This window comes from Myxocyprinus asiaticus, chromosome 5, assembly GCF_019703515.2.
Source record: "Myxocyprinus asiaticus isolate MX2 ecotype Aquarium Trade chromosome 5, UBuf_Myxa_2, whole genome shotgun sequence".
Lineage (NCBI taxonomy): Eukaryota > Metazoa > Chordata > Actinopteri > Cypriniformes > Catostomidae > Myxocyprinus > Myxocyprinus asiaticus.
Genome location: NC_059348.1, coordinates 44,777,349 through 44,805,008, shown reverse-complemented (window position 1 = coordinate 44,805,008; position 27,660 = coordinate 44,777,349). Strand labels below are relative to the sequence as shown.

The following is a 27,660-nucleotide window of genomic DNA, read 5'->3' as shown; positions in this document are numbered from 1 at the left end:
CATAATTTCATTGTGTTGTAGCTTGATTTCTTTGTGTTGTGGCTCAATTTATTTTGTTGTGGCTTAATTTATTTGCGTTGTGGCTTAATTTTGTTGTGTAAAAAAAGACTCCAATTATTCATAAATAATATTGCATATGTTTACAATCTTATGATAAACAACATAAAAAAATCTTGTAAGGCACATCTTACCCCAGTCTCCCATATTTTTAAACAATATATAAATGTTTAATAACAAAAACAACACAAATTTACATATAAAAAAGCTTTATTGATGAAATTCAAAACTGTATTATTAATAAAAAGTGTTCTTTCCAAAATACACCATAAAACTATCAATCTTTAAAAAACAAGGCTTCTTATCGTTTTAAGGCAAATTGTGGCTGTGCAAATTATTTAGCTAAATACATTTAATTTTAAGATTACATTTTACAGTGCATATAGAAGAAGATACATTTCAAACTTTCACTTTCACATGAATGGAATATGGACTAACTATAACGTTTTAGTATTTACAGTAATCTTGTGACACAGATTGTGGAGTTACAGTTTCACTGCAGTCACTAGAGCTGAATGGCAATACAATAATTATAAATTTTACATGAACAGATTACTGATCAGTGGACAAATTATTATGAGGACTGTTTACTACAACCCTTCTGTTACACACAAACTATATTTCTTGCACTTTCAGTTTAATTTTACTACTGTACATACTTTGGTATGAAATGATAATCATATGTGGTCAATGTTGCTTTTAAACTCTTCTTAATGCTACAAATTACTATTTGCAATAAATAAACAAACTAACACAAAAATGCACAAACCTTTACTTTTGGCATTTTTCCAACATTCTATGTCTTTAATTAATTATTATTATTATTATTATTATTATTTTTAATAAATTAATTGATTTTCGCCCTCATCTAACTGATTGTTGTAATAATAACTGTCATAATAGTGATTATACATTTTCTATCGAACACACATTGCATTGAATATTGACTAATTTATCAAGTAATATTCATTGCACTAGAATGTTTCATTGCTCATGTGCACTACAAAAAGATTTACACTAAACATTAAAGGCATGATACAGTGAATATAAACACAATAGATACCTATTGGCTCCAAGCAAAATACATTTGGATGATTGACTTCTTCATCTTGGCTGGCTCTGAAACATGTTCGCTTTCAGATTTTTAGCACCTTAAAACTCTAAAATTGAAACATATCCACTTTAAACACTTTTGCTTTGCTCTTTTTCCTTCATGAATGCCTTTCTTCTCTGTAAAAGTGAGCTGCCTTTAAAAACCTTCTCCTATAATTTCTCTGAGTCTTTATAAGAAAATTATTATCTTTTTAATCATCATGTCAGTTCCTCCAGACGACTCAAGTTTTATTGGACCTGTAGGTCTATGAAATAGAACCCAGAGGACTTGGTCCCTTCTCTTTTTCTTATTTATTGTTGGTTAAATATTTAATATTTTACAGGCAACACTGAAGCTTCTTAACTTCTTATAAGGATCTTTCTGTTAGAGAAGCTGCCTTGTATGAATTTGGCAGAATTATACACATAATATACAGTAAATCTACATGGTTCCTTTGGCAGCAATAATCCCCTGCAAACAATTGTCTATATAGAGAAAGTCCCTATCTAATAAGAGCTTTGTAAGTGTCAATAACACTTTACTGTGCAATACTAATTATTGCGTTTACACAACGTGTGTGTATAACCCTGGCTAATGGCAACGACAAAACACTTCAGTACATGAAGGCACTTGACAAATATGAGGCATCTCTGCAAAGCAAAACTGGCACTTTTCAAGATACATAATTTGCTAACTATCAACAAGTCTAACAACATTTCAGCAACACTATTAAAACACCCTGGATGTGGCAGCAAAACATTTCTATGATACGGGCATTTATTTAATCATCTGAACAAACAAGGTAATATGCACATGATGCCCCAGTCACCATGTTAAAGAGCCCAACCAAGCCAAGCTAATTTATTCACAAACACAACTGGCACATTTCATTTTATGTTCTACCATGCAGGGCACCTTCACTGACCCTTACAGAATTTATAATAATGCAATCCAGTCTTTCATTAAGGAAACAGTCAAATAACTAATCCATTCCTAAATGATAATCCTGCATTGATACGTTCAAAATACATTTTAATAAAATGCATGCTTTTCTTAGCATGTACACTTTACTGTTACAGTAATTTTCCATCACTGGTCCTATTTGAACTTTATTTAATATTTAGAATTCTGCTGCTGATCAGTGAAAACACCAATACAATAAACTGATCCACAATTAAATTGTAATGCCTATGCAGGATGTGCATTCACATACTCTCTCTCTCTTCCACTGTTCTTAGACAGACTTCACACAGGTGTATATGTGTCTGTATGTCTCTTCTTCACTCGTTTTTAGACGTGATATCCTGTTATAGAGACACATGGCTGATATTAGATTCTTTAAAGTATAAATTGTCATGTGTTAGTGCTACATTTGTCTCTAGGTGCAGAAACACAATACAGTATGAAGCCAATTTTTAATCTGTACCAAGATTCTCACCTCAGTCTTTGCTCTCCTCCAGCTGACTCTCCCAGATTTAGACACACCTAATACAGAGAACAGGAAATGAGAGTGATGATGTTGTAGTAGCCTAAGCCCAATCATAACCTACACCTTAAAGTAATAGCTTGATAAGAATGTTGTTTAAGCCACCTTCCCCAGCCCTAAGCCTAACCAGGGGCAATTCTAGAATTTCAATCTTATGGAAAGAAATTGGTACTTTTATTCACCAAAGTGGCATAATGATCACAATGTTTAGTCAGGACATTAATAACGTGAAAATTACTATTACAATTTGAAAAGAATGTTCAGAACCTCTTAAACTACTTCAAAGAGTTCTAATAAAAAAATCCTCAGCAGATCCTTGGCATTCTAGCTGTCAGTTTGTCCAGATACTCAGGTGACATTTCACCCCACGCTTCCTGTAGCACTTGCCATAGATGTGGCTGTCTTGTCGGGCACTTCTCACGCACCTTACAGTCTACCTGATCCCACAAAAGCTCAATGGGGTTAAGATCCATAACACTCTTTTCCAATTATCTGTTGTCCAATGTCTGGGTTTCTTTGGCCACTGTAACATTTTCTTTTGTTTTCTGTTTCAAAAGTGGCTTTTTCTTTGCAATTCTTCCCATAAGGCCGCACCCCTGAGTCTTCTCTTTACTGTTGTACATGAAACTGGTGTTGAGCGGGTAGAATTCAATGAAGCTGTCAGCTGAGGACATGTGATGCATCTATTTCTCAAACTAGAGTCTCTGATGTACTTATCCTCTTGTTTAGTTGTACATCTGGGTCTTCCACATCTCTTTCTGTCCTTGTTAGAGCCAGTTGTCCTTTGTCTTTGAAGACTGTAGTGTACACCTTTGTATGAGATCTTAAATTTTTTGGCAATTTCAAGCAATGTATAGCCTTCATTCCTCAAAACAATGATTGACTGACAACCATTTTTGTAATCACACTAGGTGGCAACAAATGAACATCTTTTATGTGTTTTGAGTCATTAAACCATTGATGAAGCAAGGAGACATTCGTGTTGGAAACAAGTCTAATTATACTTTATTCAGATCAGCGTGTCTACTAAGAGACTTTAGCAGTGTTTAAATATCATAAGCATTTTCCCTGCAAATGACAACAAAGCATATCATTTTGTAAACTGTTGTGCATGACTATAAAGGAATATACAAAAAAGACAACATAGCCTAAAAGTAATTACAGGTTTACATTAGGGCTGCAACAACTAATCGATAAAATCGATTATTATCGATAATGGAAATCATTGAGAACAAGCTTCATGGAACGTTGACAGATTGATTTTGCTGTTTGATGAGTTGTTTCTCTTCAGCGCATAACTAACATTTTACCGCTATTTGCTATGTTTTACACTTGTATACATGTTATGAATTCAAAATCAGGCACGTATTTCCACGTATTTAGCAAAACTGTTTGTTTTTACCCTATGCGAGTCTCCGTTAAACTTCACTGAGCAATCAAACATCAATCAAACAGATCGCAATGGAAAAAGGGAGCGGTGGAGTGCAATCATCTTGATTTAACTCGTGCAATTTCATACCATGATTTCAGTTTCAGTGTAATCATTTGTGCAGCTCATAGATATCACACTGATGTCTTAGATGTCAAGGTGTGGTGGTTTTTAAAGTGTTTTAGATTATACATGCAAGCACATGTAATATAATGACACTGGGACGAGAGTGAATATGCACTGGGGGTTGTACTTGCTCGTTTTGATTATTGGGGGGGTACCTCCCCCTCATCCCCCCTGGAATCTATGCCCCTGCTAAAAGTGAAGCTCTCTTGTGCTTGTGCCTGGCTGGTTACTGGCTGTTGTTATGGTTACGGACGGAGGCTGCATGTCGCGGACAGAACGTGCACTTTCAATTAATGTGAAACTGTGCCTTAAACATACGAACTCCAAAATATAAGCAAGGAATTTGATCTACCAGTTGCATAACCATAAAAAAGGGACTTAAATCATATTTGGGAGCATTTGAAAAACTGACTGAAGATGATCGGATGTAACACAGACAATCATAGAAGTCATTTAAAGGTACACATCAAATGGGACAGGATGTTCCACAAGTCCTCCAACAACAAATTAGTGAGTTTATTATTTTTGCCTTGGGGGTTTAAAAGGGATTTTTTGAAATATATAAACGTGATGACAGTGCTGTGCATTTACGTGTAGTTACTTTCAGCATGATAAACTTTGAGAAGTTCCATCTCTGTTCATCCTCATTATTTAAAGCATTGCTTGTGTTCAAATTAAACGCATTGAACAGTCAATTTATGTTCCTCTTATTATGCATAGTCTACATGTTTATTTGTGAGATGTTGTGGACAAATGGAAGAACAATATTTTTATGGAGTGTGTTGCTGATTCTTTGGGTTGTCTGACAGACATCGAATTTCTTTAATAAACTGTTGCAGAAGGAAAACCGTGGGATGCCGTAAAGTAGGCCTACATGTTGTGCACCTCTATTCACCTAATATTAACTTTTGAAGCGACTCCAAGCTCTCCAGTTACATTGAAGCACAATATTCTGCGCCCAGTACGCAGATAAGCGGTGTTGCCCCATGTCGGAGCGTCTCTTTTTATTATAAAGTTCCCCCGGGGTAAAAAGCACATTTTATTTTATTTTATCCCAAAGCACTAAATAGCATCAAAAACTACCACAAGACTTTCCTTAACAAGTGATGATTATGCTCCTATATACACAGATGAGCTCTTCGTGCTATCTCTTAGTCTTTTTTTTCACCCAATTTGGAATGCCCAATTCCCAATGCACTTTAAGTCCTCGTGGTCACGTAATGATTCGCCTCAGTCCGGGTGGCGGAGGATGAATCCCAGCTGCCTCCACATCTGAGACCGTCAACCATCTTATCACGTGGCTTGTTGAACGTGTTGCCACGGAGACATAGCGCGTGTGGAGGGTTCACCCCATCCACCACGGCATACACGCTCAACTCACCATGCGCCCCACCGAGAACGAACCACAATATAGCGACCACAAGGAGGTTACCCCATGTGACTCTACCCTCCCAAGCAACCGGGACCCTCATGGTCAGCCAGGAGGGGAACACTCAGAATATATATATATATGAACTATGGTCATATAGTATGGATTAACCCCTTCACGAGCCCAGTCGGAAAGGAAGTTTATTTATAATAAAGTGCCTGAAACTTTGGGAGCACAATGGTCCGAATGCAGGCGGTTGTGTAAAGTGACAGGGAGCCCGTACTTAAAAAGAAAGCCATAAGTATATATTTGACCAATAAAATAGCAAGCGCTCTAGACAGAGAGGACTTGTTTTGAAAGAGATGTTATATCTAGGTTGTAAAACCTTGCAATTGTGTTTTGAGAAGACCATCCTGCTGCAAAACATAAGTCTTGTAAGGACACCCTGTTCGTCCATGCTTATGAAGATGCCACACCTCTAGTTGAGTGTACTTTAACACCAATTGGGCAATTTGCTCCCTGCGACTCGTAAGCCAGGGTGACCATATCAACGATCCATTGAGAAAGTCTTTGTTTGGAAACGGACATTCCTTTTGTGCGTCCTCCATAGCACACAAAGAGTTGGTCAGACAGTCTGAACTAGCGTGTGTGCTCAATGTATGTGTGTAGCGCTTGCAAAGGGCATAACAAATTCAAGGACTGTTCCTCATCCGAATTAAATGGAGGAAGGAAAAAGTTTTGAAGGTGAACCACCTGCACTCTGAAGGGACCAACCAATTTACTGAGGCCAAAGCCAGCAGTGATGCGGTCTTAAGAGAAAGCACAAACAATTCAACATAGTCCAGAGGCTCGAAGGGAGGCCCCACGAGCAATTTTAGGACCAAGTTAGGTCCCAAGTGGAGGCTGTAGCCGGGCAAGGGGGATTTAGCTGCCCCGTCCCCTAGGAATTAAGATGAAATCATGTTTTCCTATAGAGGTGCCGATTTCAGGTGCGAGATATAATCGCCACATAAACTTCGAGCATATACAGAGTGAGCCCTGCATCTGATCGCTCTTGAGAAATGTACGAATTTCAGGTATGGGGTAGTTCATTGAGTCTTTGCCATGTGAAAAGCACCAATTAGTGAACACATTCCATCTCAGTGCGTAAAGGCGTCTCGTGGATGGCGCTCTAGCCTGTAATATGGTGTTCGTAATCGACCGAGCCAATTCTAGCTCATCCATTGTGCTCCGTTCAAAGGCCACACGTGTAGGCTTCGCAGCTCTGACTGGGGATGCCAAACCGTGCCTTGTGTTTGAAAGAGAAGATCTTTCTTCAGCGGTATTTCCCATGGAGGCCAGTACAATATTTCTACCATCTCCAGAAACCAGGACTGATTGGGCCATTTCGGTGCAATTAACAGGACTGTTTCCATGTCCACTCGGACTTTGCTGATGACAGAATGGAGGAGGCGCACCGGGGGAACACATACTTGCGTTTCGCCGGCCATACGTGGGCCAGCGCGTCATGGCGACATATGTACGCCGCTACTGTTGTAATGTCCGAACGAATCAGAATTGTGGTGATTCACATTATCAGAATGAAAAGCTCTCAAAGCTAAAAAGACAGCGAGTAGCTCTAGGCAGTTGACGTGTCATGGCCGTTTTGCACCTGTCCAGGTTTCGAAAGTCAGGCGTCCATTACACCCCAACCTGTGTTAGCTGCATTTGTGGTCAGCACTTTCCTTCTGAAAACCTGACCCAGCATAACACCCTATTTGGTAGAAGGCTGGCATTGTCCATGGTGCTAGAGCAGTCAGACAGTGGGTGATTTGCAAGCGAAGCGTCTTGAGGCTCATGCCCTCGCAGTGAGGGCAGTCTGTCTCTATGTGAGCTGTCTCTGCGTAGGCGCGGCCCAGACAGTGACTGCAGCTCTCATGCTGATCTGACGGTGGGATGTGTCCCTTGCATAAGAAAACACTTACGGAACGACATCTTTAAAAAGACGTGAACACGTAAGTGGCTCTTTTAATTATAATCTTCTTATAATGTCCGTTGGCAGACCGCTTCTTCTGTTTCAGTGATGTAAACAGATAGCAGGCCAAGTGAGATCGGGAGGTAAAATAAAGCACATGGAGCCACTAAAACGTAATCCACAAGATCACAAATTCCTTTTTTATGAAAGGGGCGAGCAGAACGGAGAGCTAAACTACTCAAATTTGCTGCATGTCTAATGTATGCAGACGGAACGCCAGCGCTACGCCCCCTGCCGCACTGTGCGATGCCTGTATCACATGTGCCAGGATGCTTTAGTCAAAGCAAATAGTTAAATTTTCTATTAACTAATAATAAGACATATTTTTTTCATTTTAGTTATTTTACTGATTTATTCATTGTACACAGTAATACAGGTGCATCTCAATAAATTAGAATGTCGTGGAAAAGTTCATTTATTTCAGTAATTCAACTCAAATTGTGAAACTCGTGCATTAAATAAATTCAGTGCACACAGACTGAAGTAGTCTTTGGTTCTTTTAATTGTGATGATTTTGGCTCACATTTAACAAAAACCCACCAATTCACTATCTCAAAAAATTAGAATACATCATAAGACCAATAAAAAAAACATTTTTAGTGAATTGTTGGCCTTCTGGAAAGTATGTTCATTTACTGTATATGTACTCAATACTTGGTAGGGGCTCCTTTTGCTTTAATTACTGCCTCAATTCAGCGTGGCATGGAGGTGATCAGTTTGTGGCACTGCTGAGGTGGTATGGAAGCCCAGGTTTCTTTGACAGTGGCCTTCAGCTCATCTGCATTTTTTGGTCTCTTGTTTCTCATTTTCCTCTTGTCAATACCCCATAGATTCTCTATGGGGTTCAGGTCTGGTGACTTTGCTGGCCAGTCAAGCACACCAACACCATGGTCATTTAACCAACTTTTGGTGCTTTTGGCAGTGTGGGCAGGTGCCAAATCCTGCTGGAAAATAAATCAGCATCTTTAAAAAGCTGGTCAGCAGAAGGAAGCATGAAGTGCTCCAAAATTTCTTGGTAAATGGGTGCAGTGACTTTGGTTTTCAAAAAACACAATGGACCAACACCAGCAGATGACATTGCACCCCAAATCATCACAGACTGTGGAAACTTAACACTGGACTTCAAGCAACTTGGGCTATGAGCTTCTCCACCCTTCCTCCAGACTCTAGGACCTTGGTTTCCAAATGAAATACAAAACTTGCTCTCATCTGAAAAGAGGACTTTGGAACACTGGGCAACAGTCCAGTTCTTCTTCTCCTTAGCCCAGGTAAGACGCCTCTGACGTTGTCTGTGGTTCAGGAGTGGCTTAACAAGAGGAATACGACAACTGTAGCCAAATTCCTTGACATGTCTGTGTGTGGTGGCTTTTGATGCCTTGACCCCAGCCTCAGTCCATTCCTTGTGAAGTTCACCCAAATTCTTGAATCGATTTTGCTTGTCAATCGTAAGGCTGCGGTTCCCTCGGTTGGTTGTGCATCTTTTTCTTCCACACTTTTTCCTTCCACTCAACTTTCTGTTAACATACAGCACTCTGTGAACAGCCAGCTTCTTTGGCAATGAATGTTTGTGGCTTACCCTCCTTGTGAAGGGTGTCAATGATTGTCTTCTGGACAACTGTCAGATCAGCAGTCTTCCCCATGATTGTGTAGCCTAGTGAACCAAACTGAGAGACCATTTTGAAGGCTCAGGAAACCTTTGCAGGTGTTTTGAGTTGATTAGCTGATTGGCATGTCACCATATTCTAATTTTTTGAGATAGTGAATTGGTGGGTTTTTGTTAAATGTGAGCCAAAATCATCACAATTAAAAGAACCAAAGACTTAAACTACTTCAGTCTGTGTGCATTGAATTTATTTAATACACGAGTTTCACAATTTGAGTTGAATTACTGAAATAAATGAACTTTTCCACGACATTCTAATTTATTGAGATGCACCTGTATATGCACATATTGTGTATATTAAGCAGAATAAACAGATGTGAAAGATATCCAGTTTTGTCAAATTTAACAGTCTGGCTGGGAGGGCCCCCCTCGCCCCCCCGATGGAGCCGACCCTGTATAATGCTGAATATTATTTATAATATGCTAAGGGTTCTGATATTTGATAGTCCTCATGATAATGCCATATGTAATGTCTGATTTCACCAGTACATTTATACCATGACAAACATCCCTGATAGCACACATACATCATCCAGACGTCTATTTGATGTGTGTGTTTACATCTGGAAGATGTATTTTTCAGTTTGTTTGCTCATCTGCAAGACATCTATTAGACATTTCTTCTAGGATGTCAATAAGACATTGAGCATATATCTTTTAGACATTTATCATTTACAATGTTTGTAATTCTGATCTTTTTAGGATGTTTAGCAGATGTAAGATGCTTTCCAGATGAAAAGATCTAAAGCAGACATCTCTGAGATGTACGTGTGCTACCTGGGATGTTACTGGATTAACATCCACATATTTTTGAAAAGTTAAATGTTAGAATAGTTCAGAAACATGTAATCAGTGACAATACTATTTAAAAATGTACAATATTAATTTGTATGTAATCAGTGACTGTGTTCAAGCATATGTATCTAACATAATTATGTATTTTTCAGCTGGGCAGAATTATTAATATTTTTTATTCTGGTGTCACCATTGCCCTCTGCTGGGCTGATTTTTTTGTCCCACTCCATCCCCAATGGGTCATCATATGAACAATGAACAGTACTTTTTGTTAAGTATTAGAAGTAAAGGAAAGGAACTGTTTTGCCTATGTCCTGAAAGTAATAATAATAACAATAATAAATTCAAACTTAACTATTCATGATTCAGGCTTTGTTCAAAGTTGTGTGAGAGTATAGAATCATGAATTCAGTACTGTAAATTTAACCAAATCAGTTTACCCTTTTATAATTCCTGTTTTTGTTTTTTTAATCATGTTTTAATAAAATAAAGGAAATGAAATTTAGATTTTTATCAGATTAATCGATTAATTGAAGAAATAATAGAAGATTAATCGATTATCAAAATAATAGTTAGTTGCAGCCCTAGTTTATATATGTCCTGATGTCATTGTAATGTCATTAGTCACTTTTACTCTAATTACTCCAGCCCCTTTCTCTCCTTGTTAAACAAGATTACCGAACTAAATGAGTGACATGCCTCCTCTCCTTCTTTTGGTCATAATAAGACGCTGATCTTCAATCATTCATGAATTGAATGAGGAAATAGGGCATATTTGTTCAGTGGGTCAAAATAATGATACGCTCCTTCACAGCCCACACTCCAATGCTATTGGCTCGCACTACAGTCAGTCTTTACAGGTGGAAAAAACTACCAAAGTGCCTAGGGATGCAACAAGTACAGCGTTGAGGCTGTTGCTGTTTAAAACACTTACGAGATTAATTTTAGTGGGGTTGAAGCCCTCCTAAAAAGGGTCTAGTAACACCTATGAGCCTAACCCTATCCCTAAACCTAACCCTCTGATTGCTTTATAGGTATGTTGTTCAACAAGGATCTTGATCCAGGAACATGGGAAAACAAACTGAAATGGTTAAATCATACTAAAGTCACCATGAGATCAAAACTGACCCTATTTACTTTCTTAAAGTGATAGTACACCCAAAAATGAAAATTCTCTCATCATTTACTCACCCTCATGCCATCCCAGATGTGTATGACTTTCTTCTGCGGAACACAAATGAAGATTTTTAGATGAATATTTAAGCTCTGTTGGTGACCAGAACTTTGAAGGCCCAAAAGGCAATATAAAAGTAATCCATAAGACTCCAGTTGTTAAAGGAATAGTTCACCCAAAAATGAAAATGTGCAGATACTTTACTCACCCTCAGGCCATCCAAGATGTATCTGAGTTTCTTTCTTCATCAAAACAGAATTTAAGACTTTTAGGATTTCATTTCAAGCCTCCTCCTTAAACAATACAAGTGAATGTACTCCATTTTTTTGACGGTCCAAAATGCATATTTAGGGTGCATCAAAATAATCCACACAACTCCAGTCGACAAATAAAGTTTTTCTGAACTCAAACGATTGATTATTTTTAGAAACGAAACAATACTTATATACTTTTTAACAACAAATGTTCACTTCCGTACGTCTCTGTGACGTGCGCTCATGAGAGGAATGATGTAAGGTTGTTGGTAAGGTCACGTGTCACATGGAGGAGGAGTCAGGAAGCGAGTCATTGTTTACAAGAGAAACTTGCACTGACCACAGACCAAGCACTGTTCACAAACCAAAACAGTCCAAAACAATTTCAAAACAATATAAAATAAAAATAAAAAAGAATATCCAAAATAATAATAATAAAAAAAAACATTACTGCAGTAAACAACCATCCTTTATTTCGGAGCAATGCCGTTGCGTTATCTACTTGTGCTTTTTCTTTAGCAGAAATATATAGGCTATATGACTGTCAGGAATTCAAGCCACTCAAGTTGTAGTTAGTGAAACCAAGTGCGAGAGCGTTTACTGAGATTCACAGGATTTACAGGGTTTACACAGTGAGAACTGAAGAGGGATTCACAAGGATGATGTCCACAGAACTGAAGAAGAGGTAACAGGCGAAACAGCAGGGTAAGCACTAAACAGATATTGACGATGATCAAGAGCAAATACAGACAGGTAAAATACAGACAGCGCAGTCAAACTAGAGTTCTTTGTTTGAGACTTGACAGTGAAGTGGCGTGAAGGTGAGTTATTTATGCAGGCAGTGATGAGCGAGTGAATTGAGTGCAGGTGCGGTGAATTAGAAATCAGGTGTTGAGGAGCGGAGCATTGAGGAAGGTGCAGAGCCCGAGGGAGCTGTGACAATGTCAAAGTTTTCACACATACCTGAGTTTGCTGGAAAAACAGCACAGGCACAGCCGATGAATTCAGATATCGACCTTTAGTTTCTTTCAATGGTCTGAAATCCTCAGGGGTAAAATGCTCACTGCACACCCTCCAATATCTGAGAGAATGTATGGGTGTACTGATTTCCAGGTTCAGCGCGATAAGCCAGAGCTTCAATCGCTCATGATCATGTATAGGTAATCGATGAAAAGTTAATATTTTTCCCGCTGTGCATATTCTTTGGGGTTTCTGAAGGTTGAAGCATCCAGGATACACACACCAAACGACCATTTTGAACAATACACTTATACAAATACAAATCTACAGCAAAGACAATTAACCTTTGTACAGCGCTCCTCTTGTAAACAATGATGCGCTTCCTGACTCCTCCTCCAAGTGACGCGTGACCTTACCAACGAGCTTACGTCATCCCTCTCATGAGCGCACGTCACAGAGATGTAGGGAAGCGAACATTTGTAGTTAAAAAGTATATAAGTATTGTTTTGTTTCTCAAAATAATCAATCATTTGGGAGTCGTGTGGATTATTTTGATGAACCCTAAATGTGCATTTTGGACCGTCAAAAAAATGGAGTACATTCACTTGCATTGTTTAAAGGAGGAGGCCTGAAATGAAATCCTGAAAGTCTTAAATTCTGTTTTGATGAAGAAAGAAACTCAGATACATCCTGGATGGCCTGAGGGTGAGTAAATTCAAATTCAAAAATTTCATTTTTAGGTGAACTATTCCTTTAAATTGATATCTTCAGAAGCGATACAATAGGTGTGGGTGAGAAACAGATGAATATTTAAGTCCTTTTTTACTATGAATTTCCACCTTTGACAAGCCCCAACCAGTAGGTGGCTGAATGTGAAAGTGAAAGTCACTTCCACACCAGAATGTGAAAGTGAAAGTAAAAGTGTAGATTTACAGTTAAAAAGTTCTTTTCACCATTAACTTGCATTGTGAGGGCCAACAGAGCTTAAACATTCTTCTAAATATCTCTGTTTGTGTTCTGCAGAAGAAAGTCATACACATCTGGGGTGGCGTGAGGGTGAGAATTTTCATTTTTGGGTGAACTATCCCTTTAATACATGCTACTGGTCTAATTGTGCATCATTCATCAATGCATATTATTTCTAAGAATGTTTATTTTCATACAGTAATCTTTCATCAAAGTGCCCTTCCCTCCTACCACCTGTCTTACAGATAATCCAATTGATTCCATCTTACATTAGTTACTCATTGAATATCCTGTTTCATTTAAAAATATGTCAGATTTCAGAAATAAAATGGGTTGCATAGGTTTCATGTGGATTTTAAACTTGCAGTACAACTAACTGGTTTTACTGTTTTTTGTTTTTGTTTGTTTGTTTGTTTGTTTGTTTGTTTTGTTTACTCACATAGGGAATAAAGCAGAACAAAGAATGCCACTGCAACAGAAACTCCTCCCAGCAGCCACCTGTAAAAATTATGACATCATAAGTCTGGGAGAAGAGCTTTGCCCATTTTAATAAAAAATGAGTTAGAGGAGATAGAAATCTTTCTCTCTCTCTCTCTCTCTCTCTCTCTTCACACACACACACACACACACACACACACACACACACACACACACAAATACCTGGAGGATATGGCAATGCAGAGGCACAGAGTGAGGGTCAACAGGAGGACTCTCAGCAACACAGTGTCTGAAATAAATAAAAATAATTAAAATCTTCAACTGACCAACGCATTTAACAGCTGTGTTTAAAGATGCCGTAAGTGTTCTGTTTTTTTATTTTGGGAATATCATGCATAAATGTCCCTACTACCTGACAGATACTGTATCACTGAAATATGTGTCCTGTTTTTGTGACAGTGCTAAGCTCTGTAAAGAGCAACAACAACAAAAAAAGTGTGCTTTTAAAAAAAAAATCAGAAACAATCTATGCAAGTGTTTCATTTAGAATGTTGCATGTTTGGCATTTTGCACAATTGCTAACATCAGGTTGGCGGACATATTTTTAGAGGGCAGGGTTTTGGAGAGAGGGCATGTGATTAAAAATAGAAACATTTCTGAAATCACTTGCAGCACATTAAACCTTTCACATTCATCGAGAAGTGTCATTAATTGAGGATCTGAGCTGCCACTGGCTGGGACAGTGAAGCCTTCATTCTCTCTCTCTCACCTGACGATCTCTTGCTGGATAGACTATAACTGTTGAGGTGACACATGGATGGAGGCGGAACATCTAGAAGACCGCTCACTGATTGGCTGAATTGTTCGTGGGCGGGGCATGTGTCAGACTGAGGCTCCTCCTCTTCTAGCTGTGTTTGAGGAGCCACTTTATCAGGGGAGGAAACAGAATCTGTGGGATCTGCATATATATGCAAAAATTACACATGCATGTTCATAAAAACACACTTGCACACACTAATAAACTGGCAGTTTCATAGATTTAGCTGCACTCTAAAACTAGAAGCCGCCTAACCGTAAGTAAAGCTCATAGGTGTATCTTTCTCATAGTTGTGGTCCAGCTCTTCCACCTCCCATGATGATGACTGGAGGGGAGTGATGGGGTCAGACTTTCTAAAAACACTTCCTTCCAGCCAGGACTGGCATGATTGGCTCATATCACCCAGAAGACTGGCCAATGACCTTTTTGCCCTGCGTCGTCGTCTGAATATTCTGCATGCACACACACAGACACACACACACACACACACACACACACACATACTTGTCACATTTTGCATTATAGAGTTAATGTTATTGAGTAGTTACGTAGGTAGGTAAGTATTGAATAACACGCTACTGATGACCAACATGTACTTTATGTGTAGTTCTTTTGTAACGCTGCCTTTAGTAACGCTTTGTATGATTATTACAATTGTAATTTATTATATAACATGCACACTGTAATGTAATGTTTAAAGGGATAGTTTAATGTTAACCTAAAATGAAAATTCTCTCATCATTTACTCACCCTCATGTCATCCCAGATGTGTATGGCTTTCTTTGTTTTGCTGAACACAAACACAGATCTTAAGAAGAAAATCTCAGCTTTGTAGGTCCATACAATGCAAGTAAATGGTGGCCAGAACTTTGAAGCTCCAGAAAGCACATAAAGGCAGCATAAAAGTAATCCATGCGACTCTGACTTCTGAAGCAATCCAATCAATTTTGGATGAGAACAGACCAAAATGTATGGACCTACAAAGCTGAGATATTTTTCTAAAAGTCATTGTTTGTGTTCTGCATATGAAAGAACCTCACACACATCTGGGATGGTATGAGGGTGAGTAAATGATGAGATAATTTTCATTTTGGGGTGAACAGTTTCTTTTAGATCTTGCAGAATAACTGCAACCGAACATGAAGAAATAAGTGGCATGAACATTTAAAATTTTAAAAGGCCACTGAATACAAAATGAACATAATAAATGTTATGTATTGAATCACGCTTCAGGAGTTTCCTAAATAAATTAAAACACATATACACACAATCACAGCCCTAAAACTCACCGGACGAGATTCTCTTTGTATGAGATGCTTGTTTGTGAGGGAGTCAGGGTGATGTTACCCTCCTCGTCTGTACTAAAACTGTCCTCTGTCAGTACATAGTAACCATTTGCTAGTAGGCGCGGACTTCGCCGACAAGCGCACACTGAGCCGGTCAGCGGATTGGTAGAGAAACACTCAAAGGAAGAGTCAGAGAAGTGGGAGATGTCAAGACTGAAAGAAACAAACAGCATTAACTTGCATGCACATGTACAGGAACAAACATTGTTACAGATGCACAAACAAGCAGTACACATATATTTAAAGAAAATAACAGGGAATTTATGTTGCAGCTGCATGTCTGCATACCTGTGACAAATGTGTTCAGATGCCAAGCTCCTGGTCTTAATTGGAGAACCTATAACAAACATCAAGTCCTTATTACAAAATCTTATCAAGGAATGTGTGTGCATGATAAAAAAGAGAATGAGAGAGATATGTGATATAAGGGCATACTTACTCGTAACAGCTCCTCTGAAGAACAAAGCCATGGCTTGTAACGTTGCCAAACCTGTAACACAATAATATTTTTGTTAAATAACTAGTGAATCCCATATAACATTCAACTAAACGTCCAGCTAACTTTCCCCCTTTATTTAAGTCAAATTTCCAAAATGTAAATTGTTACACAATAATGATGTCATGAAGGCATGATAAAGAAAAATAATAATACATGAAAAATAAACACAACTGTACATTTGCTCTCAGTGTCTCTACTCTGCTTTCTTGGCATGCCCCAGATCCACAATCCACCTTCAGCTTAGATACACAAGGGTGGTTTAATAAACCATTTATTAAATAATCCTTGATATAATTCACTTTCCAGAAAAAGAGCTTAATACAAGAACCGCTAATCAAAAACAATCAAAAGAGTGAATGGCGTTGGAAATGAAACACTTCGTAAAAATCCCCTCACATGCACAATGCTGTCAGAAACATTATTTTGACTCGTCCCTACTTTTCTTAAATAATAATAATAATAATAATAATGAATCAAGTTTACAGTGAGGCAATTACATTGGAAGTGAAAGGGGCCAATTTTTGGAGGGTTTAAAGGCAGAAATATGAAGCTTGTAATTTTGTAAAATCACTTACATTAATTCTTCTGTAAAACTTGAGTATTATTTGAACTGTAAAGTTGTTTAAATTGTCATTTTTACAGTTTTAGGGTTTACGGTGTTACATCATCATGGCAACAAAGTCGTAAAATTGGATATAACTTTACATAAAAAAGCAACAAATGCTGCTGATTAAGCTTAACTTGTATTGAACCCTGAATATTCCTTTAAGGTAATAAAGTGCAAGAAAATATATAAGGTTATCTCTTTTATACATTTCATGTTGCATCCAGTTAATTTTCATGTAAAATGGATAAAATGCCCACATTTACATTTCCATGAAATAAATTAGTCCTTTTTATAGGGGAGAGTATCAGAGAGAGATACTGACAGTATATTAAGGAAGTGGGATGGGGATGGGGGATCAGGAAGCCATCATGATCTAGATGGGGATTATGCTGGCAAAGTGGGTGGATACGAGTTAATGTAACAACATCCTGACCATGAATAAACTGATTGGCTGAACAGAGTGTCATCTGTGTGTATGAGTGTGCTGTGCAGGTGCTATCAGACAGCCTAAAAAGAGAAGCCGAGGATTCCAACGGCAGAGAATGAGGGAGTACAATAACAAATGCTCACACACAGCAGCCCATTTGTTTTTGCTAAGAAGTCTGTTACCAGAGTAATCACATGACACAACTTCTGTTTGTGTTTGAACAGAAAGTCCCCACAACTCTCTGTGTCTCTCTCTCACAGACACACATATTTCCTGTGGTCTCTAAAGTGGTTTAGAAACATAAAATTACCACAAGAGAAATAACTGTGGAAAACATTACACAAGTCATCAACATCACATCATTTACATCACCTTGCCTATGTAAATACAGTCCAAAATAATGCAGAGATTTCAACAGTGATAGTGAAATGATCTGTAAGCAGCTGCAATGAAAAACTTCACTAATTTAACCACAAAACCACACAAATAGTCAAACAAATGCACACCACGAAAACAGCAGTAAAAATAAAATCTAGCATATATATATATATATATATATATATATATACACACACACACACACACACACACACACACACACTACCGGTCAAAAGTTTTGAAACACTTGACTGAAATGTTTCTCATGATCTTAAAAATCTCCTGATCTGAAGGTGTATGCAATTGGAGGTGTACCTGTGGATGTATTTTAAGGCCAACCTTTAAACTCAGTGCCTCCTTGCTTGACATCATGGGAAAATCTAAATAAATCAGCCAGAATCTCAGAAAAAATGTTTTGGACATCTACAAGTCTGGTTCATCCCTGTACAAATGCAAGTATAAACACCATGGGACCACGCAGCCATCATACCGCTCAGGAAGGAGATGCATTCCATCTCCTAGAGATGAACGTAGTTTGGTATGAAAAGTGCAAATCAATCCCAGAACAACAGCAAAGGACCTTGTGAAGATGCTGGAGGAAACAGATAGACAAGTATCTATATCCACAGTAAAACGGGTCCTATATCGACATAACCTGAAAGACTGCTCAGCAAGGAAGAAGCCACTGCTCCAAAACCACCATAAAAAAGCCAGATTACAGTTTGCAAGTGCACATGTGGACAAAGATCTTACTTTTTGGAGAAATGTCCTCTGGTCTGATGAAACAAAAATTGAACTGTTTGGCCATAATGACCATTGTTATGTTTGTAGGGAAAAGGGTGAGGATTGCAAGCCGAAGAACACCATCCCAAACGTGAAGCATGGGGGAGGCACCATCATGTTGTGGAGGTGCTTTGCTGCAGGAGGTACTGGTGCACTTCACAAAATAGATGGCATCATGAGGAAGGAAAATTATGTGGATATATTGAAGCAACATCTCAGGACATCAGCCAGGAAGTTAAAGCTCAGTTGCAAATGGGTCTTCCAAATGGACAATGACCTCAAGCATACTTCCAAAGTTGTGGCAAAATGGCTTAAGGACAACAAAGTCAAGGTATTGGAGTGGCCATCACAAAGCCCTGACCTCAATCCAATAGAAATTTTGTGGGCAGAACTGAAAAAGCGTGTGCGAGCAAGGAGGCCAACAAACCTGACTCAGTTACACCAGTTCTGTCTGGAGAATGGGACAAAATTCCAGCAACTTGTTGCAAGAAGCTTGTGGAAGGCTACCCAAAACATTTGATCCAAGTTAAACAATTTAAAGTCAATGTTACCAAATACTAACAAAGTGTATGTAAACTTCTGACTCACTGGGAATGTGATGAAAGAAATAAAAGCTGAAATAAATAATTTTCTCTACTATTATTCTGACATTTCACATTCTTAAAATAAAGTAGTGATCCTAACTGAATAAATACCCTGTTTTTGCTAATAAAAATAAGTCCGATTTGTGTGATATTTCCGCAAAATTTAGCATTACGATTTTTTTATGTTCTGCAGATGAGAGCAGTCTGGACGCTTCTCCGGTCTTTGGTTCGTGGCCTGCGATAAAAACGTGACGCAAGAGTTTATTATCTCTTTATAAAATACCCAACCTAAAAAGCATATAATTGAAAAGACATTCCGAAGCGTAATGTAAAACAAACATCCGGTTTCTTCTCGCACTTTTTTTGTATTTATTTTTTTTTTTTTTTTAATTCCTTACCGCTTTATCTGTCCCGCATTTATTGTGCAAAACAAACAAAACAGCAGAGATTTAGAAACGAGAGAGAAATAAGACTCACCTAAATCACTGAGAATGCGATTATCAAGCAGGTCAAGGCTGTCCGCTGGTACAGTTACAAACACTGACAGGCATGAAGAAGTGCCGCGCCTACACTCTCTCTCTGAGAGAGAGAGACAGAGAGAGAGAGAGAGAGAGAGAGAGAGAGAGAGAGACGAGCGAGCTCTGTTCAAAACAAAACGTAACGTATGCACCTGTCATACAAATACTGTATAATATATAGCCTATATGAATATATTACTATTTATGATTAACAAGGCACACTGGATGGTCTGTTACATGCCTGATGTAAACTGTTGTTTTGAACTGGTCCAGAGCCGCTTTGTACCACCAAAGTGGAATGTGATACTCGGGCTCAGTCCCTCTAAAATACCGATACTGATACAAACTTGGCAGAATACACAAGCAAAACGGTCCTGGCTTTGTGTGCCTTTGGTCACGTTAAAGAGATCTGTGGACAGTTCTTGGGCTTGAATTATTCCTAATTTAGATTTACTCAAATTAAGCAGTACAGCATTTACTGGTGCTGCAGGTTTTAATTATAGAAGTAGTTCTGAAAGCTTCACGACCACTCGTTTTACTTCATTTTAGACTGATTTTGTATATATTTCCATTTTAGTAGAGATCATTTTATTTTTCCTGTAGCGGCAGGGCATGGCAATAGCCACAGGTTCAGTTCCCAGGGAACGTGTGTACTGACGAAATGCACTGATTGAATGCACTGTAAATTGCTTTGGATAAAATCATCAAATGCATAAGACAAAAAGTGCATTGTTCTTAAACTGAACACAGACTTTACATGAATGTTTCCTCAGGGCTGATAACTTGAGTAAAGCAGACCTGAATTATCTCAAGTGTTTCTCTGCCATCTGTGAGGATGACATCATGGAACAGTTTACATGTGTATGTAATGTGGAATTCTGGGGCCTCTGTGTTCCTGCACGCTTCAGGACTGTTGGGTAACAACTACCTACATCCTTCTTTCTTCCTCTGGGGAATGTTATGCAAGTTAAACTTCAAAAATCTTAAAGGAATAGTTCAACCAAAAATGAAAATTCCCTCATCATTTACTCACCCTCATGCCAACCCAGACGTGTATGACTTTCTTTCTCCTGCAGAACACAAACAAAGAAAATTTCAGCTCTGTAGGTCCATACAGTGAAAGTGAATGGTGACCAAAACTTTGAAGCTTGGAAAAGCACATAAAGGCAGCAAAAATTAATCCATAAGACTCCAGCGCTTTAATCCATGTCTTCTGAAGCGATCTGATCGATTTTGCATGAGAACAGACCAAAATGTAATTCTTTTTTACTGTACATCTTGCCATCGCTCTCTCTAGAGACAATCATGATTTCAAGCTTGATTACGCTTCCTAGCACATGACGCAGAACGTTAGATGGCGCTAAGAAGTGTAATCAAGTTTGAAATGCTGATTGCCATGGGGACTGCTGATGTCAAGATTTATAGTGAAGAAGTAGTTCTATTTTTGTGTGTTCTTACCCAACACCAATTGAATTGCTTCAGAAGACATGGATTAACCCTTATGTTGTGTCCCGGTCATTTTGACCCGGACAATTTTTTTTTTTTTTACAAATGTATTTTTTAACTTAATCCAATTGGATTAAAATTCCTTGACTTTGTTCACATATTTGGAAACACACAAAAATTCAGACCATTTTCGTTACACTTTATTGGTTTTATTTTACTAGTTACACTTTGTTCAAAAATGACCATCCATTGGAAATGAATGGGCGAGGCTACAAAAAAAATAAATTAAAATAAAATAAAATAAAAAAGCAAAAATGAGTGTCCAGGAGCCTGTCTCACCATCTGATGAGCACATACTGTATGTGCATGTGTACTTGCACACATAAAGTTCTCGGACATGTGTACACACTCATACACACACCCACACACATACACTCATGTTGTTGCAAGATTCAGGAGAGTAGGGGTTCTAAAGAGAATATTTATTTAATTGTTCAATACAAGATATTTTGTCATTTACACTTAAAAACACATATAAAAAATATTTATATAAATATAACCACCACCACATACAACGTTACAAGTTATATATTTAGCATGTGTCAGTAAGTCTATGTGTTGGGCTCTAAGAGGTGTGTAGCATGCATGTCTCTGGTCATGTTGTTTTTCTCTTTGAGTTTGGCTTGTAGTAATGTGTGTTCCACCACTCCCATCCGAACATCCATCTGCTCAATCTCCTGCTTCAGCTTGGTCAAACTCTGACGAATCTTCACCACTGGAGCTGCAACACAAATTCATGAACAAGCATTTATAAACAAAGGCACTGTATACAAACCAAAGCATACTTCAGCCTGATCGCATGAAAATTATGTTACCGAGGCACAATTTTTGCAAAACAGAATTACGTGCTTCATTAAACATTTCACTGCAGTTTCTGTGTGAAATGTCCAGCAAGGGGCGCCAAAAGCGAGTGAAATGATGTCGTAATCAGACAAGGTTATTAAGGTGAATGTTTTAATAAGTAAAAAGTACCTGCCTTACCTAAAACTTTAACCTAAACCTAACCAATAGGGTCATAATATAAAATGGGAGTTACACAAAACAGACATCCTTACCCTTAACTAACACCTAAACCTAACTGATAGTGTCCTAAAAGCAAATGGGAAATGAACAGTACATGTCACTTCCTACCACGTCATTTCATGTCACTTATGGCACTTTCGTCTTATTTTTGGCTGAACTATTCCTTTAATTTCACCAGGAAACTGTGGCAAAACGTAGAATGCGGCAAGTAAAACTCAACTTGCAAAAATATAACTATATTAACATTCATTCTATGACACTAGGTTGGCATAATCATAAGGAAATTACACGATACATAAACTACAGCACACATAAACAAACAGCACTGTCTACAAACCAAAGCACACAAACAAACTGCACCATATACAAGCTGTAGCATACATAATCAATGCAAATAATACACAAACTACTACACACATAAACTTCACCATAAATAAACTACAGCATGCATTAACAAACATAAACAAACATCATTTGAAAAATAAATAAACAAATATCCTACACCACAGACAGTAGGTCAGAAAAAAAAATTGTGCACGCACTACCTCCGTCAGACATGCTGCTGCCTTTCTCTTCCATTTCCTGTTTGACCTTCTCCAGCTCTTCACTGATCTGGAATACAAACATAAAATTGCGGGAGGGCTTTCTGAATGTTGCATTGAAATATTAGACACATTCATTTCTGGAATACCTAACACTGATGCCACTATGAGGCCTATTAAATGACACTTAATGAAACTTATAATTCTAATATTCTGTGACTCTCGTATTATTGTTGTTTGAAGACTCACCTCAGCCAGAATTCTGGTTCTCTCGGTCACACCTCCACTGGCCTGCTGATATAGCTCCTTTACCTGAACCACAAAACACAAAAATGTAATTTTCTGTGTTTTGATTGGTTGAGGGGTTTGCTTCCGAGTAATAACATGTTGAGTTTTGAAATGGTTGAGATGTTCACCTTGTTGAGTTGTGTTTGTGCTTGACGGTATTCTGATATCAGATGCTCAAGCTGAGTGTTGAGATATTTCTCACGACTGCTCACTTTCTCCAGAGTTTTAGTGATGTCCTCCCTCAGCTTAAACAGACAACCCTGAACACACCACACACAGTTAAATTTAATATTTCAAATGATATTTAAAAGAAAATCTTTTTTATTATTCTTGATGGATGAATAGATGGATGGATGGATGGATGGATGGATGGATGGATCACCTTGGCATCCTGCAGGGATGTGTTGATGCCATCCTGATGTTGATGCATTTGATCAAGATGAATCCTCCAATCCTGAAATACAGTAACTTGTCAGTATCTCAGCCAATCAGAGGCTCCGTAACTACAATACAGGTGAGACACAATGACTAAAGGAATAGTTCATGCAAAAATTAACATTCTTTCATCATTTACTCACCCTCATGCCATCCCCACGCATGTATGACTTTCTTTCTTCTGTTAAACATAAACAAAGATTTTTAGAAGAATATCTCAGCTCTATAGGTCCATATAATGCAAGTGAACAGGTTTTTAAACTTTGAAGCTTAAAAAGCACATAAAAGCAGCATTAAAGGAATCAATATTACTCCAGTGGTTGAATCCATGCCTTAAGAAGCGATATGATAGGTGTGGGTGAGAAACAGATCAATATTTATGTCCTTTTTTACTATAATAATAAAAAAAAGAAAAAAAAAATGTGTACTATAAATTCTCTCCCTGTAGTAGATGGCAATATGCACTTAGAATGTGAATCGCCAAAAACAAAAAAAGGAGAAGGCTTAGGAGAGCAGGGCGCTTAGGGGAGCTGTTTTAAAGTGGAGATTTATTTGGAGACTTAAATATTAATCTGTTTCTCACCCACACCTATCATATCACTTCTGAAGTCATGGGTGTAATCACTGGAGTCATATGGATTACTTTAATGCTGCCTTTATGTGCTTTTTTAAGCTTCAAAGTTTTAAAACCTGTTCACTTGAATTATATGGACCTACAGAGCTGAAATATTCTTCTAAAAATCGTTTATGTTCAGCAGAAGAATGAAAGTCATACACGTCTGGGGATGGCATGAGGGTGAGTAAATGATGAGAGAATTTTCATTTTTAGGTGAACTATTCCTTTAAGCTTTTGATTACTTCACTCAATGGCTCAAAGTTAAGTGTAGATATTTTGAAGGTAAATGTATATATCACTGTACTACGATGTACATATTATCTAAAAAAGATATCTTAGATACTTAGCACTTTGAGTCGAACATTTGAGGAGGGTGGCTTTAATCTACAAACAAATCTACTGACAAATTCAATCTAATTTGAAATATTAAAGGTCAGACCTTGTTGTCAGTGCGGATGGTAACTTTCAGTTGTGGAAGAACACGCTCCACCTCTAGATTCCACTCAGCAGCATCAACATCTGACTCTAGAACCACAGTAGGCCTCGAACCCCTGAGCTCCTAAACACACATACAGACACGTCTACCAGTTTTCTTTTATTGCACATACAGATCAGAAAATGGTATTATTTATCCATTGAAATAAAAATATATTATTCCACATTAAATTAGCTTTTTACATCCCTCCAAACTCATGTTCTGAAGTACATACACATGCACAGAATACACCTCACATATGGAACAACTCACCACCTGTTGAGAGAAATGGGGAGAGTGTTATTCTAATCTGTTTACATTATTATACAGTACATTACGCTAAAAGTTGCACTTGCTGATATTTCAAATTTACCCAAACTCACACTCTGATTGGTTCTTGTCTTAAGCGAGTCTAAATCAAGTCCGTCCTCTTCCTCATACTCCTCATCCTCCTGCTGAAGATACACATTACAACTCTTACTATTTCTGCCATTTCTATATACAACTTAAATATCTACTTAAATTATGGTACATTCATCATATAAATTGATTGTATGCATAACTTGAAAACCTTGAAAACAGGAAGTGTTGACAATCCATTGACAAATTTATTGGTAGATTTTGGAACTGACACAAGGGAAAGATAACACTTCTGTGAATCGGCTAACTGAACACATTGCATAATGGCCAAATATTGGCCAATATATCGGTCTATCGCTAGTCTCAAGTCATATGGGTTTGGAACAACATGAGAATGAGTATTTAATGAACAAATATTTATTTTCGGGTAAACTATTCCTTTAATGGACATGTGTGTGTGACACTGTCATTCACTTTTTTGTGCAATTCTGTGTGTGTGATTCACTGTCATATCTTCCTTCTGAGTGTAAATGCATGTGTATGAGTGTTTGAGTGTGTGTGACTTACTGTCATCTCTTCTTCCACTTTACTGAGTGTGAGTTCAGCATCATCTTCCTGCACACACTCATCTTCCACCTCCACAGATGGGTATAGTGGCCTGTGAGGGAGAATACTGCAGTGTCATTGAGTGTAGATTTCTAAAGGACTGCAGGCACAACTTAACTCCAAACTTAACATACTGTATGTAATGTGATGGAAATATTGTAGTTTTTGCTCATGAGATGCATTTCATTGTGTGTATTTGTACCTTTTCCAGGTGAATCCTTTGCTCTTTAGTGCCTTTTCTACCAGCTGGTCCAGAACATAACAGACATGCTCACCAGATCCAGATTTTAGCTTAGACGGAGAGAAATCCACCTGCCCACCCTACACAAACAAACACACAAACACAGAGTGATAATCATTATAAAACCAAATACATCTACACACGCTTGTGATGGTGTCATCATCACTGTGGTTATGTCTCACCAGTGCACGCAGTTCTGACAGGATGTTGGAGACGGTGGCGTTAGGGTCATCGTACTCTTGCGGTGTGTCAAACGGCCGTCCGCACAGAGAAATCAACCAAGCAGCAATTACGCTGAACATAAAGAACTGCTCTCCAGGATTTGACAACACATGAGGGCTTGAGACAAAATAATGCCTGAAAAAGAAAACCTCTATTGTTTGAGGAGTAAACATTGTTCCAGTAAACAATGCGTTCTTTTCAAGATGTTATATGAATTCTCAAAATAATACACATAATATTCTAAACTCTAAAACTAACCCTATATACCCTATAAACATCTCAATACTTGTTCTTCATTGGTCCTAATCTATCAGCTCCCTAGCACCCTGCAAGCATCCTGGCATGTTTAGTAGAGTCTAGCATCTCATGTCATGTTATGTGTACACTTTATTGTTATATATATATATATATATATATATATATAGTACTGTGCAAAAGTCTGTGGCACATAAGATGTTTCACAAAAACATTTGTCTTAAGATGGTTATTTATATTTTTAGCTTTAGTGTGTCAATACATTTTAGACTCCCAAACATTTATTTTGCAAATAGAATAGAATAGAAGAACAGGGAGCCCTGCAACAGATGGCACGGTCCCCACAGAGCCTCCCACTGAATATTGAGTCGGTCTGAGATTACAAGAAGAGACAGAAGTATTTGAGACAGCCGAAATAGATAGAAGAACTGTGGGAAATTCTCCAAGAAGTTTGGAACATCCTATCTGCCAACAACCAAGAAAAATTGTGTCCAGGTGTCCTAGGAGAATTGGTGCTGTTTTGGAGGCAAAAGTGGCCACACCAAATATTGATTTAGCTTTCTTGTTTTCTTTTTTTATGTTTATTGGTCTTTGTATGACGTTAATTGATAAATGAAAACTATTTAAGGCATTATTTTTGAAGACATCCTCACTATGCAACAGTTTCTCCAAGTGCCTAAAACTTTTGCACAGTACTGTATCTATCTATCTCTCCATATAATCATATAAAATATATATCTATTGATCTAGCTAGTTAGCTATGTAATAATATCTGTCTGTCTGTTTCTCTATCCATTCCTCCATCTGTGTATGTGATTTTATATATATATATATATATATATATATATATATATATATATATATATATATATATATATATTCGTTATTATAAACATTAATTTTAGAGAAATCACTTTGATCATTGCTGAAAATTCCCAAAAATCCACAAATGAAGCGTTTGTGTGTTGCTCTCACCTGGACAGAGGCTTAATGTTGTGTTTGTCCAGAACCTGCTGCTCATAATCCAGAACTTTCAGTTTATCCAGCAGATCCTCCATCAACACGAACATCTGATAGACCGAACCGGGACCGCGCTCTTCCTCCTCCGCCATCCCTCTATCTTCATCAGATTTACATTCAACGAGCTTTACTAACAAATTAAAAGGGTTTATACTGCGAAAGCATTAATGAACGTTAAATGTGTGTGTGTGTGTGTGTTTATCACTCGTTTTCTGCAGGCAGGAAAAACGGCTTCGTGATGTTGTGGTTACTGTCGCCGGGAATGACGTCACACCCGGTGGTCGCCAT

The 27,660-nt window shown here is 37.9% G+C and overlaps 2 protein-coding genes across 4 annotated transcripts; both read right to left on the bottom strand.

Annotated features, from left to right (window-relative positions):
* Positions 1–249: 249 nt before the first annotated feature.
* LOC127440317 (transmembrane protein 71-like) lies at positions 250–19,843 on the bottom strand. 2 transcript variants are annotated; one of them, XM_051696837.1, is made up of 10 exons: positions 19,743–19,843; positions 16,427–16,477; positions 16,276–16,324; positions 15,931–16,140; positions 14,897–15,093; positions 14,594–14,782; positions 14,047–14,113; positions 13,826–13,884; positions 2,589–2,635; positions 250–2,454 (listed from the first exon to the last, which is right to left on the bottom strand). In XM_051696837.1, exons 2-10 carry the CDS (start codon positions 16,455–16,457, stop codon positions 2,431–2,433), a joined length of 873 nt encoding a protein of 290 aa, XP_051552797.1. In that variant the 5' UTR covers positions 16,458–16,477; positions 19,743–19,843; the 3' UTR covers positions 250–2,430. The 2 variants fall into 2 exon arrangements, with proteins under 2 accessions (XP_051552797.1, XP_051552798.1); XM_051696838.1 differs by lacking the exons at positions 250–2,454; positions 2,589–2,635 and adding an exon at positions 9,508–11,256.
* Positions 19,844–21,404: 1,561 nt separating this feature from the next.
* On the bottom strand, positions 21,405–27,651 carry ift57 (intraflagellar transport 57 homolog (Chlamydomonas)). 2 transcript variants are annotated; one of them, XM_051696835.1, is made up of 11 exons: positions 27,328–27,651; positions 26,058–26,248; positions 25,837–25,955; positions 25,596–25,686; positions 25,050–25,123; positions 24,633–24,753; positions 23,525–23,596; positions 23,271–23,402; positions 23,104–23,166; positions 22,858–22,924; positions 21,405–22,010 (listed from the first exon to the last, which is right to left on the bottom strand). In XM_051696835.1, the coding sequence occupies exons 1-11, from the start codon at positions 27,371–27,373 to the stop codon at positions 21,841–21,843; spliced, it is 1,146 nt and encodes a 381-aa protein (XP_051552795.1). In that variant the 5' UTR covers positions 27,374–27,651; the 3' UTR covers positions 21,405–21,840. The 2 variants fall into 2 exon arrangements, with proteins under 2 accessions (XP_051552795.1, XP_051552794.1); XM_051696834.1 differs by having other exon boundaries at positions 21,407–22,010; positions 26,058–26,232; positions 27,328–27,650.
* Positions 27,652–27,660: the final 9 nt, after the last annotated feature.